Genomic DNA, 16584 nt, shown 5'->3' with positions numbered 1-16584 from the left:
ATAAGCGGGTTATGCGCACTAAGCTGCCTTTGTTTAACTTTAAGGTATGCTAAGCGGGCTAAGTTCGGACTATGCGGGTTAAGTGGCCATCCTGTGGGCTACGCGGGCTAAGTGTGGGCTACGCGGTTCAGTGGGCTCGCAGTTTTAGACGGCTTCCCAAGTAATTTAATCAAAAACATAACTGCCAAACAACTTGTACAAAGAATACATCATGCACGCGGTTCTTGTTTTTTTGTCAGCGCCACTCTTCTAATCGCCAGTTCCGTGTTGCTGTCTGTGATGTCGATTGTAATTAATGTGTTGTAATTCCTTTGTGCTTACACCAGGGCCAACTTGTACAGCAGCATCCACATATGGGCAGGTTTATGTAATCAGTACGTATAGGCCTATTAGTCATAGTACATGAGAATATGTTCGTAGATTGCCAATGAGCAGTACAGTAAAGTTACTTATGTTTGTATTTGAATTAGCATCGGTAACTGTTACCTGATAAAAAGGAAAGACACTTGGTGCCAACAAAAAAGTACATTGTGTGTACTTAATTGAAGAAGTTTGATGTGTGCTTAAAGTGTTTAAGTTGCGTTAATTTGGATGTTAAAATCACATAGTCAATAATCCACCTACCCATAAAGGTCTGTTGCAAGTGAAAGGTTTGTTCAAACTTTGCAATAGCTTGACTTAGCTCAGGAAATACTAGTTTCTTAACATCTATCTTTGCAGTAACCACCCCCACAGAATCACATAGAAAACTTTGAATATCTTGTTTAAAAAAGCACAGCTTCTGGACTCGTGCAAGATCAGCCAGTGCTTGTGCACACATTTCAGCACCGATGTAGTTTTCTACACTGAAGTCATTTAAATCCTCGCTCTTTTAACTTATTTTGTATCACATTATCGCTATTACAATAAAAACAAATGCTTTATTACATCACTATTAAGAGGATAATTCAATGCAAGTGCCACAGCTCTGCGTGGCCAAATGAACTTCACCACGAAAGCATTAAAATTGAATAATACATGATTGCTTTTATCAGGTAAAGTGGCCAGTGTGGTGTAAAAGGATGATTTATGTGTGAAAAAAGTGTCAGGACCAGCAAACTTAGACCATTTTCTCTTTGTCCAAAGTGTAGGCTTATTCTAGTAATTATGAAAAATATTTTTTGGGGGGCCGCAATTTACATTTGGTTGCAAAAATGGGTGGCGGTACGAAATCGGTGGAAAGCCACTGCTTCACACAGTCAATCGACGCATCGCATAGCTATTGGTTATTATACACTGAAATAAATTGCTATCACTAAAATACTGATGTTATATGCAGAAAACGTTATAATATATGCAAGCCAGTAGGTTAATCTTCAGTCATCACTGGTCGGATGAGACATTTGTGGCTGGGAATCCCCCATTTTCGAAAGTAAACTCTCGCCTAAAACAACACTTTTTCTTTTGTGTTGTTTGGAATAAAGAGTACATTTAAAGTAAATACATACATACACTCACTCAAAATAAAACCCTCCCAATTATTATTTTTCGAAAAAGATATTTCCATCAACGGTTTGTTTGTGTATGACAAAATAGCCACATCTTAAATATTCATGAACAACTATAGTGGATAGTAGTTATCAATGGAATTTGCCAAATATTACGAACTTCAATCATTTTTGTCAAAAATACAAGACATTACAAGTTACCAAACAAAATCTGAAATATTTTGTGTATTGCGATTGCGAACCAAATCCAGTGTTTTCCGCTTTTGGTTTTAGTGTTTGGATGTCCTCTATGTTTGTTTTCAGCGCTTTGTGTTAGACGCCCACAGAATTTTTATGAGTACCGTGATGACGAACACGTTTATTGGTCGTTATCATCAGTAGGTGTTTTTGCAATTACGTATAGGACAGGTCAAATCAGTATTTTACCGGAGATGATCACATTATAGCTGCACATAGCAAAATAAACTATCGGTAGACAGTTTGGTTAAACAATGTGACAGAAACAACAAGTGATAACATGGAAAAACATTTACTGTGAGCAGAGATTACTAAGGCTTCGCCTTGAGTGAAAGTGAACCATAAGAGCAAACACCGGTTCAAAAAGAGTTAATTGGTAAATAAAAAGCAGAGTGAAAGGTGCTGGGCGAAGAAGCTAGGTGCCGGTGATAACAAGGCTTTTTTAAATAATGGGTATTGTAACACTAATCACAAGACAACATTTAGCAGTTTTAGCCTCATAAAAGAGTTAAATGTGTGTTTTCTTTAATAAACTGCTGTAGAGATCATCTTGTGATACTTATTTTGTGAAAATTTACTACACCTGACAAAGAAGCATTTGTTTGTTGTATTGTTTTAGATGTTTATAACAGTTTTACCACACTTTTTACAGACTGATTGATGCATGAATGACTTTTTTGTTTGATTGCAATTAAAAATGCTTACTGGTGTTGAGTTTGTGCAGTGTGAAAACCTTTTGAGGCTACTACCACCTGATGATATTGTTTCATTGAAAAATACTGTCACTAAAAATCTTGTTACAACCACAACAGTAGAAGGTTTGTTTGATGTGTTTGTTTTCAGACTTTGTGAATGTTTTTAAGATGTTGCTCGTCAACAAGATTAAACAGTGCGATCCTAAATGAGAGATTTAGTATTATTTCCATTGAACTTTTAGTTGCACATGCAACCTTACTTTTGTGAAAACAGAAATTATAAAGTTGGTAATATAACCATGGGTGATCTGACCCTCGAATTTAATGTTTTTTTATCACTTGTATAGTCAATTTTGAAAACATGTCCTCGAATGTGCAATGTTACATTGTATTTTAAAGGGAGTGATGAAAACAAACAGACAATTTTTTGTTGGTTTTTAATGCTTTATTTTTTTGCACAGAAGCCAAAGACATTATTTTGCAATTTTCAAACTCTGGCCAAGAGCTCTTACAGAGGAAAAAAATGAAAAGGGATTTTCTTTTTCAATATTTGCACGTACAGGTCAGGAGGTGCATAAATATTGTGATGTTGCATTTTTTACTTCAACTTTTTTTTACTTATTAGGGAATACCGGTGGACCCTGAAAAAGAAAAGGATGGTCTTATTCAATCAATTTTAAGTTACTGGGATATCCTTAAGGGTGTCACCATTCCCAACCCCTCAACTAATCCCCAAGTTAGTATATGATAGTTTTTATTTTGCAACTAAATCTGCTCAATTATAATTAGGTAAAGCTGAGTCAGATTTTAAGTGATGCATTGTGCTTGGCTATTCCTAAAAACAAACATTTAAATGTTTTGTTTATACTATAGTGTTTTGTTCACTATTTACTATAATTGTGCATCAAATAAAGTCGGAGTGAAATGAGAGTTTTAGGTAACTAAAATCTTTTTGGTACCATAACTTGCATTTTTTGAGTTGTTTAGCATCATAACATCAGTTGCTTTATACTACATTTTCAAGTTTTTTTAAAAAACATAAATCGAGTATTATTATGAAACTTATGTTTTGTGTAAAAGCACCTAATTGTTGGAATTTTAAATTAATTTTATTCCAACCCTCTGACTCTCAAAAACTTTGGTTTTAGGCAAGTGCTGCTTCATCGGGAAGTTCACTTAGTCAAGAGGAAAGTGAACAACTGGGAGCAGAGTTTTTGGATTTATTTTATGGACTTCTAAAAGGGTTGGCTCGTGACTCTGAAACCACTTCCTTGGGGAAATCGTATTTTGCTGAAAACTGTAAACTAGTGGTGAGCGAGGATTTAAATGACTTCAGTGTAGAAAACTACATCGGTGCTGAAATGTGTGCACAAACACTGGCTGATCTTGCACGAGTCCAAAAGCTGTGCTTTTTTAAACAAGAATTTAAAAGTTTTTTAAGTGATTCTGTTGTGGTGGTTACTGTAAAGGGAGATGTTAAGAAACTAGTATTTCCTGAGCTAAGTCAAGCTATTGCAAAGTTTGAACAAACCTTTCACTTGCAACAGACCTCTATGGGTGAGTGGATTATTAAACTATGTGATCTTGACATCAAAAAGAACACAGCTTAAACACTTTAAACTTCTTTAATTATACACATATCCAGAAAAAATTTAAGGAGGGGGTCCAACATTTTATTTTGGGAATTTCCCTAATGACGTCATTAGATCTGTGGAAAATTTCCCACACAAATACGCTACACCGCACGAGACTAAATACGTAATTAATTAATTCACACGTCAAACTACCACTCAATTGTCCCGTTGCCTATTTCGTTTTCTTGTTAAAAACGAGCACTTTAACCCGAAGGTACAAGACCGAAACCTAATCCAACTTTCGACTTTGGCGGTTTCTCTATCCGTCCAATTGACAGAAATAACAAATAATTTTCGCGACAGCTTTGTAGTTTCCTGATTTCGCCGCTGCCATCTTGCTTACTCAGCAAAACTGCAGCTGCAAGATAAGCAATAAGCGTCAGGTAATCGTAATCGTTGCTTAAAACACGGGGAACAGATTCTCAAGGACTAAACGCCTTTCTAAAGCGATAATGCTACTGTTAAGTTGCACAATGTCAAGAATGAACTAAAGTTGGTAACTGTAGAAGGCATAAATTCAATGAACATCGATCTAATGTTCGTGACAAACTATTACGTGTTTGGCGGGTCGAAACAATACAACATTAAACGTTTTTATCCATTTTTTACTCATTTTACATTTTTAAAATGCAAAACAAGTTGATCAGTGCATTTAGTGCAGTTAACAACCAGCGTCCCAGCCGGAATGTAACTTTACGATTGTTAGCGCATACAACTCCTTATTCAACCCATGTTACGTCACAATTGGCGTTAGATAACAAGGGAATACAAGAGATTAAAACCTCGCGGCTTTGAGATAACGACTCCCTGTTATCATGTAGCGGTAAACTAAACGATTTGGACCCCCAAACTTAGTAGTTTTTTGATGATTTGCATCTATGCAGTAATTATTCATGTGACCATTAGGTGATTTTTTTAACAAAGCTGTTCATTTATCTGTTTGTTTGCTTTTTTACCCACGTCCCCTGAAGTGTTGAGTTTTTGTGGATTTTAAATGGTTGTATTGGTTTTGCAAAAATAAAATTCAGTAGCACAATATTATTTTTGTGATTTTTATTCTTTATAATGCAATAAACTGTCCAAAATAGTGATGCTTGTTTGCAACAGAGCCTTTTGCATCAGGAAATTATTCTGCTCTAATATCACCAGTTATAGCTTATAAATGATTTTTGTAAACCAACTAAAATCAAAGTCTGAATGCTCTCTTCTGTAAATATTTCTTCGTCGTTGTCTGCTTTGATCTTTCAATTTACGTTGAACCCCTCGTACGCGGTATTCACTGATCTATTATTTTACTGCTTAATAAATTTGTCGCATGTGGTTCGTTGTTTCTCTGTATATGCATTTAGGTAGTCTTACAACATGATAACAAAAAGTTTTTTACATTGAATTGTGTAATTTTTTAGGAAAAATGTTTTTACAAAAGGAAATAGATCAATTTCATTTCTTATAATCATGTCAAACGTTTCTTTCGTTGGAAAGTCTAGTATTACAACGATGCGACCAAATTGGACCATCAACCCACCAGCATTGGTTATTCTCAAGCTTTCTACAGTCAAGTGAAATTTGTTGCGTTGGGTTGAGTTTATTTCGCCGGTGATACAAATCGTAGCAGCACAATTGCGCTAAAATATTCACCAAGTCAGAAATAGCTGCGCAACGTTGGGACGTTATAAAGCGCGACAAAGGTATGGGCACAATTGGTGGAAAGATGATAAACGCGCTGCAGCTTGTAGCGGTCAAGTGCTTCCAAGCCATCATTTTGGCATTTTGGTTTGGCTAAGCATTAGGTAATGGAAAATTTTAACTTTGCAAGCATGACTTTTCGCTACATGGAAATTATATGCTGCTTTTGTGACATATGGTATTGAGCGGTGAACTTTACTGTTCCATGTGTTCTAATGATTCAGTAACTATTGGGAGTACATATTCAGTGTCGTTGTTACATGTTCCCGTCTTCCTGATATGTTCCAACAGCCTGACCATAAGATAGGCTGTTGCGTAAACCGGGTGTTTCGAAATAGTTGTGCAATCCATTGCAGTGCTGCATATCTTTGCAAGCGTTTAACTTAAAACAAACTAATAACTGATGTGAGTAAAAGAAGGTACTGTTCTGGAATGATCGCACGAAAAACGAGTATCAGATTAAAAGCCAATGTTTATCGTTGATCTTTCTCTTTTCCACTGTATCCTTCCCTTGAGATAAATGAGACTTGATGTGTGTTGCGTGACCAGAATAAAATACAAGAACTAAATTGATCTTTTGTGGATCATGTCGGCTCTATGCAGCAAGCGTTAAGAATTGTAATAATGAACTTACTCGCCACTGCAGACGACCGATGTGAACCACGAGAAGCAGAAGAATTAACAAGCTTTCAAGTAAATAATAACACAGCCCAAGAAGCTCAACTGACGCAGGTGAACATTTCCAAACCAATAGTCAGTCCAGGGCCGTGTTATTCATTGCGGGACCGCGCGCAGCTACACCGTTACTAAAAGCGTTGTGTGACAGGGACTCACATCACAGGATGAGGTTGGCGCATTGTAATGACGCGATTTAGGAAACTACATTGGAAATTAATTATTTAAACTATTAACAAGGCCAGGGTCATGCAAAATATGAAAGTTACTAAGTAAACGGGCTTCTCAAAAACGAATCGGGTTCGGGCTGGGTTTCGGACTTGTGCTTTCGGGTTCGGGCTCCAATTTCAGGCCCGTTTACAACTCTGAAGCAAGCCTTAGCGGATTAAATAGGTCTATAACAGGGGCTAAGCGAAACCAGGCCAAAGGGCTATAAGCGGGTTAAGCGCACTTTAGGGCTATAAGCGGGTTATGCGCACTAAGCTGTCTTTGTTTAACTTTAAGGTATGCTAAGCGGGCTAAGTTCGGACTACGCGGGTTAAGTGGCCATCGTGTAAGCTAAGCGGCCATCTTGTTGGCTACGCGGGCTAAGTGTTGGCTACGCGGTTCAGTGGGCTCAGTGGGCTCGCAGTTTTAGACGGCTTCCCAAGTAATTTAATCAAAAACATAACTGCCAAACAACTTGTACAAAGAATACATCATGCACGCGGTTCTTGTTTTTTTGTCAACGCCACTCTTCTAATCGCCAGTTCCGTGTTGCTGTCTGTGATGTCGATTGTAATTAATGTGTTGTAATTCCTTTGTGCTTACACCAGGGCCAACTTGTACAGCAGCATCCACATATGGGCAGGTTTATGTAGTCAGTACGTATAGGCCTATTAGTCATAGTACATGAGAATATGTTCGTAGATTGCCAATGAGCAGTACAGTAAAGTTACTTATGTTTGTATTTGAATTAGCATCGGTAACTGTTACCTGATAAAAAGGAAAGACACTTGGTGCCAACAAAAAAGTACATTGTGTGTACTTAATTGAAGAAGTTTAATGTGTGCTTAAAGTGTTTAAGTTGCGTTAATTTGGATGTTAAAATCACATAGTCAATAATCCACCTACCCATAAAGGTCTGTTGCAAGTGAAAGGTTTGTTCAAACTTGGCAATAGCTTGACTTAGCTCAGGAAATACTAGTTTCTTAACATCTATCTTTGCAGTAACCACCCCCACAGAATCACATAGAAAACTTTGAATATCTTGTTTAAAAAAGCACAGCTTCTGGACTCGTGCAAGATCAGCCAGTGCTTGTGCACACATTTCAGCACCGATGTAGTTTTCTACACTGAAGTCATTTAAATCCTCGCTCTTTCAACTTATTTTGTATCACATTATCGCTATTACAATAAAAACAAATGCTTTATTACATCACTATTAAGAGGATAATTCAATGCAAGTGCCACAGCTCTGCGTGGCCAAATGAACTTCACCACGAAAGCATTAAAATTGAATAATACATGATTGCTTTTATCAGGTAAAGTGGCCAGTGTGGTGTAAAAGGATGATTTATGTGTGAAAAAAGTGTCAGGACCAGCAAACTTAGACCATTTTCTCTTTGTCCAAAGTGTAGGCTTATTCTAGTAATTATGAAAAATATTTTTTGGGGGGCCGCAATTTACATTTGGTTGCAAAAATGGGTGGCGGTACGAAATCGGTGGAAAGCCACTGCTTCACACAGTCAATCGACGCATCGCATAGCTATTGGTTATTATACACTGAAATAAATTGCTATCACTAAAATACTGATGTTATATGCAGAAAACGTTATAATATATGCAAGCCAGTAGGTTAATCTTCAGTTATCACTGGTCGGATGAGACATTTGTGGCTGGGAATCCCCCATTTTCGAAAGTAAACTCTCGCCTAAAACAACACTTATTTTTTTATGTTGTTTGGAATAAAGAGTACATTTAAAGTAAATACATACATACACTCACTCAAAATCAAACCCTCCCAATTATTATTTTTCGAAAAAGATATTTCCATCAACGGTTTGTTTGTGTATGACAAAATAGCCACATCTTAAATATTCATGAACAACTATAGTGGATAGTAGTTATCAATGGAATTTGCCAAATATTACGAACTTCAATCATTTTTGTCAAAAATACAAGACATTACCAGTTACCAAACAAAATCTAATCCTAACCTTTAATCAAGAGTTAATTGGTAAATAAAAAGCAGAGTGAAAGGTGCTGGGCGAAGAAGCTAGGTGCCGGTGATAACAAGGCTTTTTTAAATAATGGGTATTGTAACACTAATCATGTTACGGAATTATTTCGGCAGCTTTGGGAATTCGGCTAAGAGATCTTTCAAGTGGCGATATTAAATTCCAATCAACCCCTTAAGCCTAATTCTGTACCTTTAAAACCAAAACTGCCTCCCTAATTCGGAAACGGCCCGAACCCTGCAATAACGGCTCACCACTAAGCCAAAGAAAGACCACAAACTGGTTTCACTAATGGGCGCCTTGTTTAAGTAAAAGCGATAAAATACACTGGCGTAAAACAACACGTATTTCCAACTTCAATACGCTGCGCTCAATAATCAGTAAACGCCAGTACCACACCGAACAGAAACCAACAGGTGTAACTCGCACGGCGCCCAGAGGAAGACTGACCATGCTTTCTTCTCAAACACGTTTTACCACACCAATCACGTTGATTAACAAATCACGTGATTCCAAGAGGCACATCCGGGTATCGCAGAACCAACAAGGGTGAACACGCATACGGCACATATGAGGCGAACGTATAAAACACAGAAAAAGCATCATGTGTAACGAGAAACATTTAGTGAAGATACTGTGTGGTGAGAATAATGCGCAAAACAATTAAGTGAAGAAATGAGTGGCGAAACATGACAACGAATAAACAAAACAATTAGGTGAAGAAATGAGTGGCGAAACATAACAACGATTAAACAAAACAATTAAGTGAATAAATGAGTGGCGAAACATAACAACGATTATACAGACTAAACAATAGTGAAACACAGGATAATAAACTGTAAAGAATGTTATGTGTATGAAGGTGTGTAATAATCCGAACAAATATAACAAAGTAACGTGAAAGAATAAGTGAAAATACGTGTGTGAAGGTAAAATAATCAAAAGATGCGTCATAAACAGAACGTGATTAAAATTCGCCACATTCCCCCCGACTTAAAATGGTCCTACTCCCGTAGGACAACAGTCTACACCATCGTTTCCGGTGAATATCGCGCTGGTCGACGACGTACCCGAGTCGACCTTCTGCACCCATCCGAATTGCCCTGAGGATTCCACTCAGTTGTGTCGTCCTGTGAAACTACTTTAGGGTTGTAAACATACACGACTGCAGGCATTTCAGGTGGCGGTTGCGGATGTTCTAAAGGTTCTTGCGTGAGGCAGGGGAATGTACTCGTCGTTGGCTTTAGTCTGTTAAAATGTACAGTTTGCCTCTTGCCTGTCGCGTCTTCGATTACGTAATTCACAGGACCTCGAATATCGGTGATCCTGTATGGTCCCTTGTATGGATACTGAAGTTTTTTACTTTGTCCAAGCGGGACGACCGGGTTTGTCAACAAAACAAATTCGCCTACCGAGTAGGGTCTTCCTTGTTGACGTTGATTGTACCAGTCTTCCATCCGCTTCCTTTGCGTCGTGAGACTCTCTCTCACTACCTCTTCCGCAAGCTGTAGACCATCACGAAGCTGGTCAATCTCCACTCCATACGAATGTGTGGTGTCACGCGCCAAAGACCCCATCAAGTCTGCCGGCAATCGCAATGGTCGTCCGGTTAAGAGAGTATGCGGAGCTTCTCCCGTTGTATCGTGGGCACTCGCGTTGTAGGCGGCCACCACTCCTGGTAATGCTTCGTCCCACCGCCGGTTATCTTGCTGTATATAATTTCGGATCATAGTAATAATGGTCTTTTTGTTACGTTCGACCCCACCGTTCCCAGGCGCGTGGTATGATGTCGTGCGACTTTTCTTACATCCCATTAGGCGTAATAATTCTGCGAACAAATGGCTTTCAAAATTTGAACCGCGGTCGGAATGAACAGTCTCCGGTACCCCATGTACGGTGAACCAATTTCGATACAACAAACTGGCGGTCTCATTGGCAGTTTGATTTCGCATCGGCCAGGCTCTTACGTATTTTGTGAAAATGTCACACGCTACCAAAATAAACTGGTAACCCGATCGGGTGAGAGGTAGAGGTCCGACAACGTCCACTTCGATCCTTTGCATGGGTCTGTCCTCCGTTGAGGGCATGAGCGGGGCTTGAAAATGATGCGTGGGTCTTTTATTGTATTGACAGGTGACGCAGTTGCGGCAAAAGGTCTCGACAGAATCGCGCCATTTATACCAATAAAAGCGTTCCGCTATCTTAGCCAGCGTCTTAGCTATGCCCAAATGCCCTCCCCCGTGTACGTTATCATGAAGATTTGACATTGCTTCATCGACTAAACTCTGTGGCAAAACAATTACAGAATCACTGCCTAGTGTAGAGTTTCCACGACAACAAAGTACACCTGCTTTAAGTAGGAGGCTGGGAAAGCGAGACCAATAATGGCGAAGTACTGGTGATTCTTTTCTAACGGTTTTGAATTTCGGGCGCATACCTTTATTCAACCATTCCAAGACGACTGCTAGATCAGGGTCATTTTTCTGCCGCTCCAACAAGTCCTCATGTTGATATCCTACCGTAGACTTTAAGTCAACGACGTGAACTTGGGTATCTTCGACACCCTCGACCAATTTGTATGGGCATGCCCCGCAATCTTCTATGTCATCAAGGCATGACAGAGCGTCTGCATTCCTATGTTTGCTTCCTGACCTGTGATGGATTTCAAAGTCATACGCGGATAGGTGCTCTACCCAGCGGGCGCACTGCCCGTATAACTCTCTAGACTTCCAAAGCCACCTTAACGAAGAATGGTCGGTTCGTAAGGTAAATTTTTGACCCAGTAAGTAACACCGGTACAGCTTTGCGCAAATATTACGGCCAAAAGCTCTTTTCTCGTGGTGGAATAGTTGCGTTCCGACCTGCTCAAAGTGCGACTACCATAGGCGACCACGCATTCCTTACCGTCGATTTCCTGAGAAAGGACACAGCCAACGGCAGCGTCAGACGCATCCGTATCCAGTATAAACGGCATGTTAAAGTCAGGGTATCGAAGAATTGGTGCAGTCGTCAAGTGTTGTTTTAGTTGAGAGAAGGCATCCTGACACTGGTCATCCCACTGAAATCTTCTTCCCTTTTCCGTCAACCGGTGAAGAGGACCCGCGATCTGTGCGTAACCGCAAATAAATTTACGATAGTAGGAAGTAAGGCCTAGAAACGTTGCGGGGGGTTGGCCATTTAGCAACTGCCTTTATTTTGTTAGGGTCGCATCGTATGCCCTCTTTTGATAATACGTGGCCCAAAAAGTCTACTTCGTGTTTAAATAGAGTGCACTTGCTAGGTTTTAAAGTTAGACCAGCCGATTTGATTCTTGCTAGCACGTCCGACAGTCGCTTTAAATGCTCTTCGAAAGTTTTCGAGTATACAATGATATCATCCAAGTACGCTAGGGCCCCCTGCCATTCGATTCCGTTCAGGACAATACGCATCAGTCGCTGAAAAGTCGCTGCAGAATTGCACAGGCCCATGGGCATTACATTAAATTCAAAAAGCCCGACGTGGCTAGTGAAAGCCGTTTTCTCCCGGGAAGAGGTGTCCATTGCAACCTGCCAATACCCGGATTTTAGATCCAAAGTTGAAAAATAGGCGGCGTTGGACATTTGATCTAAACTGTCATCTATCCGGGGAATCGGGTAGAATCGGGTAAAAACGAGTCTCACCGGATTTCTTTCGGACCAACACAATCGGGCTGCTCCACGGTGATTTAGAAGGTCGGATTAGGCCTTGTCTGTCCATTTCAGCTAAAATCTCCTCTACCTTTGCTTTGTTGTGATGAGGCATGCGACGCGGTGGCTGTCTTACAGGGCCGTTGTCACCCGTGTCGATAACATGACGCACTATATCAGTGCGCCCCAAGACATCTTTGGAAGTCGAAAACGCTTGTTGATTGGCACGCAGCAAATCGAACAATTCACCTCGTTGATCTGCCGTTAATCGGTCACCGATGGTGACTTTGTCTACAATGTCCTGAAACGGATCTTGGTTAGATATTTTCTGGGCCGATACGGAACAAATCTGGGTGTCTGTAACAAAACACTCAGGGTGTTTACATCCAGGGACACTTCCCTCTACCACTATACAAGAACCCGGGATTTTGCAATCGAGGTTACCAAAAGCATACACAGGTGTAACCGTAGCGAATCTCGCCCCACTTGGTATTGTTACATCCTCATCCCCCAAATTTGCCACAAACACCTTCACCTCGCGGCTTTGCGCCATCGTTACACTTGTCGCAGTCAATAACCCAAATCTCTCCACGAACCCAGCTATCTGCTCCGTTAGAACCGGAGTGGCCAACTCTTGTGAATTAAGAGATTCTTGACATAAGCTGCCTGTTACACATACCTCTGCGAACGCTGGGATAAGGACGTCATCCGCAACACATACGTCACAGGGTTGGGACAAGGCTGTCGGAGAACTAAAGAGCGGAAGTCTGGCGTTTCCTGCCGTTAGAGTATTTTCCCTGTAGCAGATTCGGCACGCATTGGCCTGCAGAAAATCCAATCCTAGAATAAAATCATGGTTGAGGTTCTGCACGATATAAACGGTCGCATGATTCGTTATGCCACCAACTCTAAGGGGAAGGCTAATACTGCCCTTCACCGCCAATTGCAGCCCATCGGCACCTACCAAGTGCTTGGAAGGGGACCTGTTTATCTGTAGGTTTTGTTCTACGCCGAATGAGTCCCATTTTATCGCACTCATCAGACATACACCCGAACCGGTGTCTAACAAAGCACACATGGTTGTCTGCCCCACCCAAATGGAAACAAACCGTGCCAGCGCTGACGGTGATGCGATTCTCTCCTTAGTCGTAGTTTCCGGCCCTGGTCTGTTTGCTCTGCCTGGTGCGGTTGGTTGTTGACTTGGGGATTCTTTTACGTTCACTGGGTGTTTGGACGGTCTGCAAAAAGAAGTTGGTAGTGACCTAGCCCCGCGACTTACCCTAATCATTTTGGGACGCATACCCAGGTGTGGACAGTCGCGTCGAAAATGACCTGGCTGCCCGCAACCGTAGCACTTGCGTTTTTGCTCATGTTTGCCATAAAAATGTCCTGTCCTTTTAAGGGAATCCACTTCAGCTTGCAGAGTCTTCAAAGTGTCCTCGAATTTAGCACTCCGTTCCGTCGTGCGTCGTTCCATGTCTTCGAGCTTTTTCAAAATCTTATCAATTTCCGATGTTTTTGCGTTAACTGTGGCAACCTGAACAAAACTCGGTACTTGAGCATCGACCACGACCTGGGCGGCGGCTCTGAACGTCCTTGTGTACTTGGTTGCCGCAGGGATAGTTTCAGCAAGGCGCCTGTCTTGCAAGCCTTGTAGCAAGGTAATGTACAGCACTTCGTTTTTAAGGGCAGCTTCTGAAGAGTTGCTGTAAGCGTTGTTCCCCAGTGTTTGCAGGGCATAAACAAAATCTCGCGCGGACTCGCCAGGTAACTGCACGCGCCTTATCAGCTCGGCGCGTTGGCGTTCCGCGTGTTGGCCGCTAGACTTATGACGCAGTGCGCGTTCCTTCAAGTCCTTAAACGGAATTGTAAAGAGATTGGAGTCCTTCTCTTGTATTGCCCATTTCAGATCATTGCCAATGCTTGCTAAAAACAGATGTCGTTTCATTTCTTCTGAAGCATCAACGCTCGTACAATAAGATTCGAGCATATTAAAATATTGACCTAGATCCTCCCCAGGCCGTAAAGGCGGAGGTTGCATTAAAACGTTAAAAGACATTATAAAATCAACCTAAAATACAATACTTAAAAACACAAAAAGGGGAGTCTTCCTAGTAAAACCAGCGGGTAGTGGTGACAGGGTCCTGGCGTGCTCGTCAAGTTGTTACGGAATTATTTCGGCAGCTTTGGGAATTCGGCTAAGAGATCTTTCAAGTGGCGATATTAAATTCCAATCAACCCCTTAAGCCTAATTCTGTACCTTTAAAACCAAAACTGCCTCCCTAATTCGGAAACGGCCCGAACCCCTGCAATAACGGCTCACCACTAAGCCAAAGAAAGACCACAAACTGGTTTCACTAATGGGCGCCTTGTTTAAGTAAAAGCGATAAAATACACTGGCGTAAAACAACACGTATTTCCAACTTCAATACGCTGCGCTCAATAATAAGTAAACGCCAGTACCACACCGAACAGAAACCAACAGGTGTAACTCGCACGGCGCCCAGAGGAAGACTGACCATGCTTTCTTCTCAAACACGTTTTACCACACCAATCACGTTGATTAACAAATCACGTGATTCCAAGAGGCACATCCGGGTATCGCAGAACCAACAAGGGTGAACACGCATACGGCACATATGAGGCGAACGTATAAAACACAGAAAAAGCATCATGTGTAACGAGAAACATTTAGTGAAGATACTGTGTGGTGAGAATAATGCGCAAAACAATTAAGTGAAGAAATGAGTGGCGAAACATGACAACGAATAAACAAAACAATTAGGTGAAGAAATGAGTGGCGAAACATAACAACGATTAAACAAAACAATTAAGTGAATAAATGAGTGGCGAAACATAACAACGATTATACAGACTAAACAATAGTGAAACACAGGATAATAAACTGTAAAGAATGTTATGTGCATGAAGGTGTGTAATAATCCGAACAAATATAACAAAGTAACGTGAAAGAATAAGTGAAAATACGTGTGTGAAGGTAAAATAATCAAAAGATGCGTCATAAACAGAACGTGATTAAAATTCGCCACAATCACAAGACAACATTTAGCAGTTTTAGCCTCATAAAAGAGTTAAATGTGTGTTTTCTTTAATAAACTGCTGTAGAGATCATCTTGTGATACTTATTTTGTGAAATTTTACTACACCTGACAAAGAAGCATTTGTTTGTTGTATTGTTTTAGATGTTTATAACAGTTTTACCACACTTTTTACAGACTGATTGATGCATGAATGACTTTTTTGTTTGATTGCAATTAAAAATGCTTACTGGTGTTGAGTTTGTGGGGTCTGGTGTACTTTCTTGACCAAACGCAATAACTTCCGAACCCTATGACGTAACCTAACAATATTGATATATAATGAACTACGTCATAACCCGGATACGTCACACACATAATGACGTCACTATGACGTCATCATAAAATTTTACAGGCCTTCTAAAAAACGCCGTTTTGTGAAATACTCATCGTAGCGAGCCCAAACTTTATACATGACGTCATCACACCTTCTGATGACGTCATGCAAAAAATGACGTCAATCGCTCATCATTAACACAACTTTTTTACATCTTAAACTAAGTTAACCCTGTGACGCGACCAACGCAATCACAACAGTCGCGTCTCTGCCGTAAAACAGGAGTTAGGTACACTCCCGAAATAATATTCAAAATGGCGATGATGAATGATTGCATCCAAAGCAAGAAACCGTGCATGGAAATGCGTGTTCATATGGTTCCACCCGCGCGTGATCATACTGACCCAATTACAAGTCACCAACAGCCGTAAATCAAATGAACAATAATATGTGGAGATGTGAAATGCGATGCCCAAAAAGAATATTGCAAAACATTGGATCAGGTTCGATGGAAAAGGCAATTCTTTACAAAGCGACAATCCCGATATCGATGGAAAGGCCCACCCCTCCTCTCGACCTTGCACCCCCTCACTTTGCCCTCCCAAGTACGTGCGCCACCCAGCGATTGTCTAAACAAAGGAGGTTTTCGTCTTATTGTGACGTCACAACGGTTTATGGGACCGCGTTCGATGGAAAGAGTAATACTTCTTGATAGTTTGTACAAAATTTCGAATTGATTCCTCAAAGGGTCTGTCGTTGAGAGCTGCCCCAAGGGGGGCACCTCGAAGTGACGTAATCCCAGACTTTAACAACGTAAAAGGCCTATGCTTGCACCAAGTGTACTTTCTTGACCAGAATTCGCGATCGCACTACGCAAATAGTAGAACGCGCAGAGCGACAATCCGGGTACC

At 40.7% G+C, this 16584-nt stretch overlaps 2 protein-coding genes across 4 annotated transcripts; one reads left to right on the top strand and one right to left on the bottom strand.

The window, feature by feature from the left end:
* The first annotated feature begins 1681 nt into the window (after positions 1 to 1681).
* LOC145228481 (uncharacterized protein C3orf38-like) lies at positions 1682 to 5374 on the top strand. The gene is made up of 4 exons (XM_080093547.1): positions 1682 to 2542; positions 2881 to 2981; positions 3045 to 3155; positions 3568 to 5374. Exons 1-4 carry the CDS (start codon positions 2422 to 2424, stop codon positions 4027 to 4029), a joined length of 795 nt encoding a protein of 264 aa, XP_079949673.1. The 5' UTR covers positions 1682 to 2421; the 3' UTR covers positions 4030 to 5374.
* Positions 5375 to 8883: 3509 nt separating this feature from the next.
* Positions 8884 to 15540, bottom strand: LOC145228480 (uncharacterized). Of its 3 annotated transcripts, XM_080093543.1 has the most exons (6): positions 13408 to 15540; positions 12978 to 13138; positions 12293 to 12599; positions 11538 to 11739; positions 11071 to 11285; positions 8884 to 10342 (listed from the first exon to the last, which is right to left on the bottom strand). In XM_080093543.1, exons 1-2 carry the CDS (start codon positions 14355 to 14357, stop codon positions 13051 to 13053), a joined length of 1038 nt encoding a protein of 345 aa, XP_079949669.1. In that variant the 5' UTR covers positions 14358 to 15540; the 3' UTR covers positions 8884 to 10342; positions 11071 to 11285; positions 11538 to 11739; positions 12293 to 12599; positions 12978 to 13050. The 3 variants fall into 3 exon arrangements, with proteins under 3 accessions (XP_079949669.1, XP_079949670.1, XP_079949671.1); XM_080093544.1 differs by lacking the exons at positions 8884 to 10342; positions 11071 to 11285 and adding an exon at positions 11306 to 11372; XM_080093545.1 differs by lacking the exons at positions 8884 to 10342; positions 11071 to 11285; positions 11538 to 11739; positions 12293 to 12599; positions 12978 to 13138 and having other exon boundaries at positions 13481 to 13536; positions 13601 to 15540.
* Between the last annotated feature and the right edge of the window lie 1044 nt (positions 15541 to 16584).

The sequence above is a fragment of the Phallusia mammillata genome, chromosome 5, assembly GCF_965637545.1.
Source record: "Phallusia mammillata chromosome 5, kaPhaMamm4.hap1.1, whole genome shotgun sequence".
Classification (NCBI taxonomy): domain Eukaryota; kingdom Metazoa; phylum Chordata; class Ascidiacea; order Phlebobranchia; family Ascidiidae; genus Phallusia; species Phallusia mammillata.
This window is presented reverse-complemented; position numbering and strand designations above follow the sequence as displayed.

Coding starts and splice junctions, on each gene's coding strand:
- LOC145228481 (XM_080093547.1), top strand. CDS start 2,422: ATGCTTACTGGTGTTGAGTTTGTGCAGTGTGAAAACCTTTTGAGGCTA. Junction 2,543..2,880: donor TACAACCACAACAGTAGAAG/GTTTGTTTGATG, acceptor TTTTTTGCACAG/AAGCCAAAGACATTATTTTG. Junction 3,156..3,567: donor ACCCCTCAACTAATCCCCAA/GTTAGTATATGA, acceptor CTTTGGTTTTAG/GCAAGTGCTGCTTCATCGGG.
- LOC145228480 (XM_080093543.1), bottom strand. CDS start 14,357: ATGTCTTTTAACGTTTTAATGCAACCTCCGCCTTTACGGCCTGGGGAG. Junction 13,139..13,407: donor TCACCGTCAGCGCTGGCACG/GTTTGTTTCCAT, acceptor ATTTTATTCTAG/GATTGGATTTTCTGCAGGCC.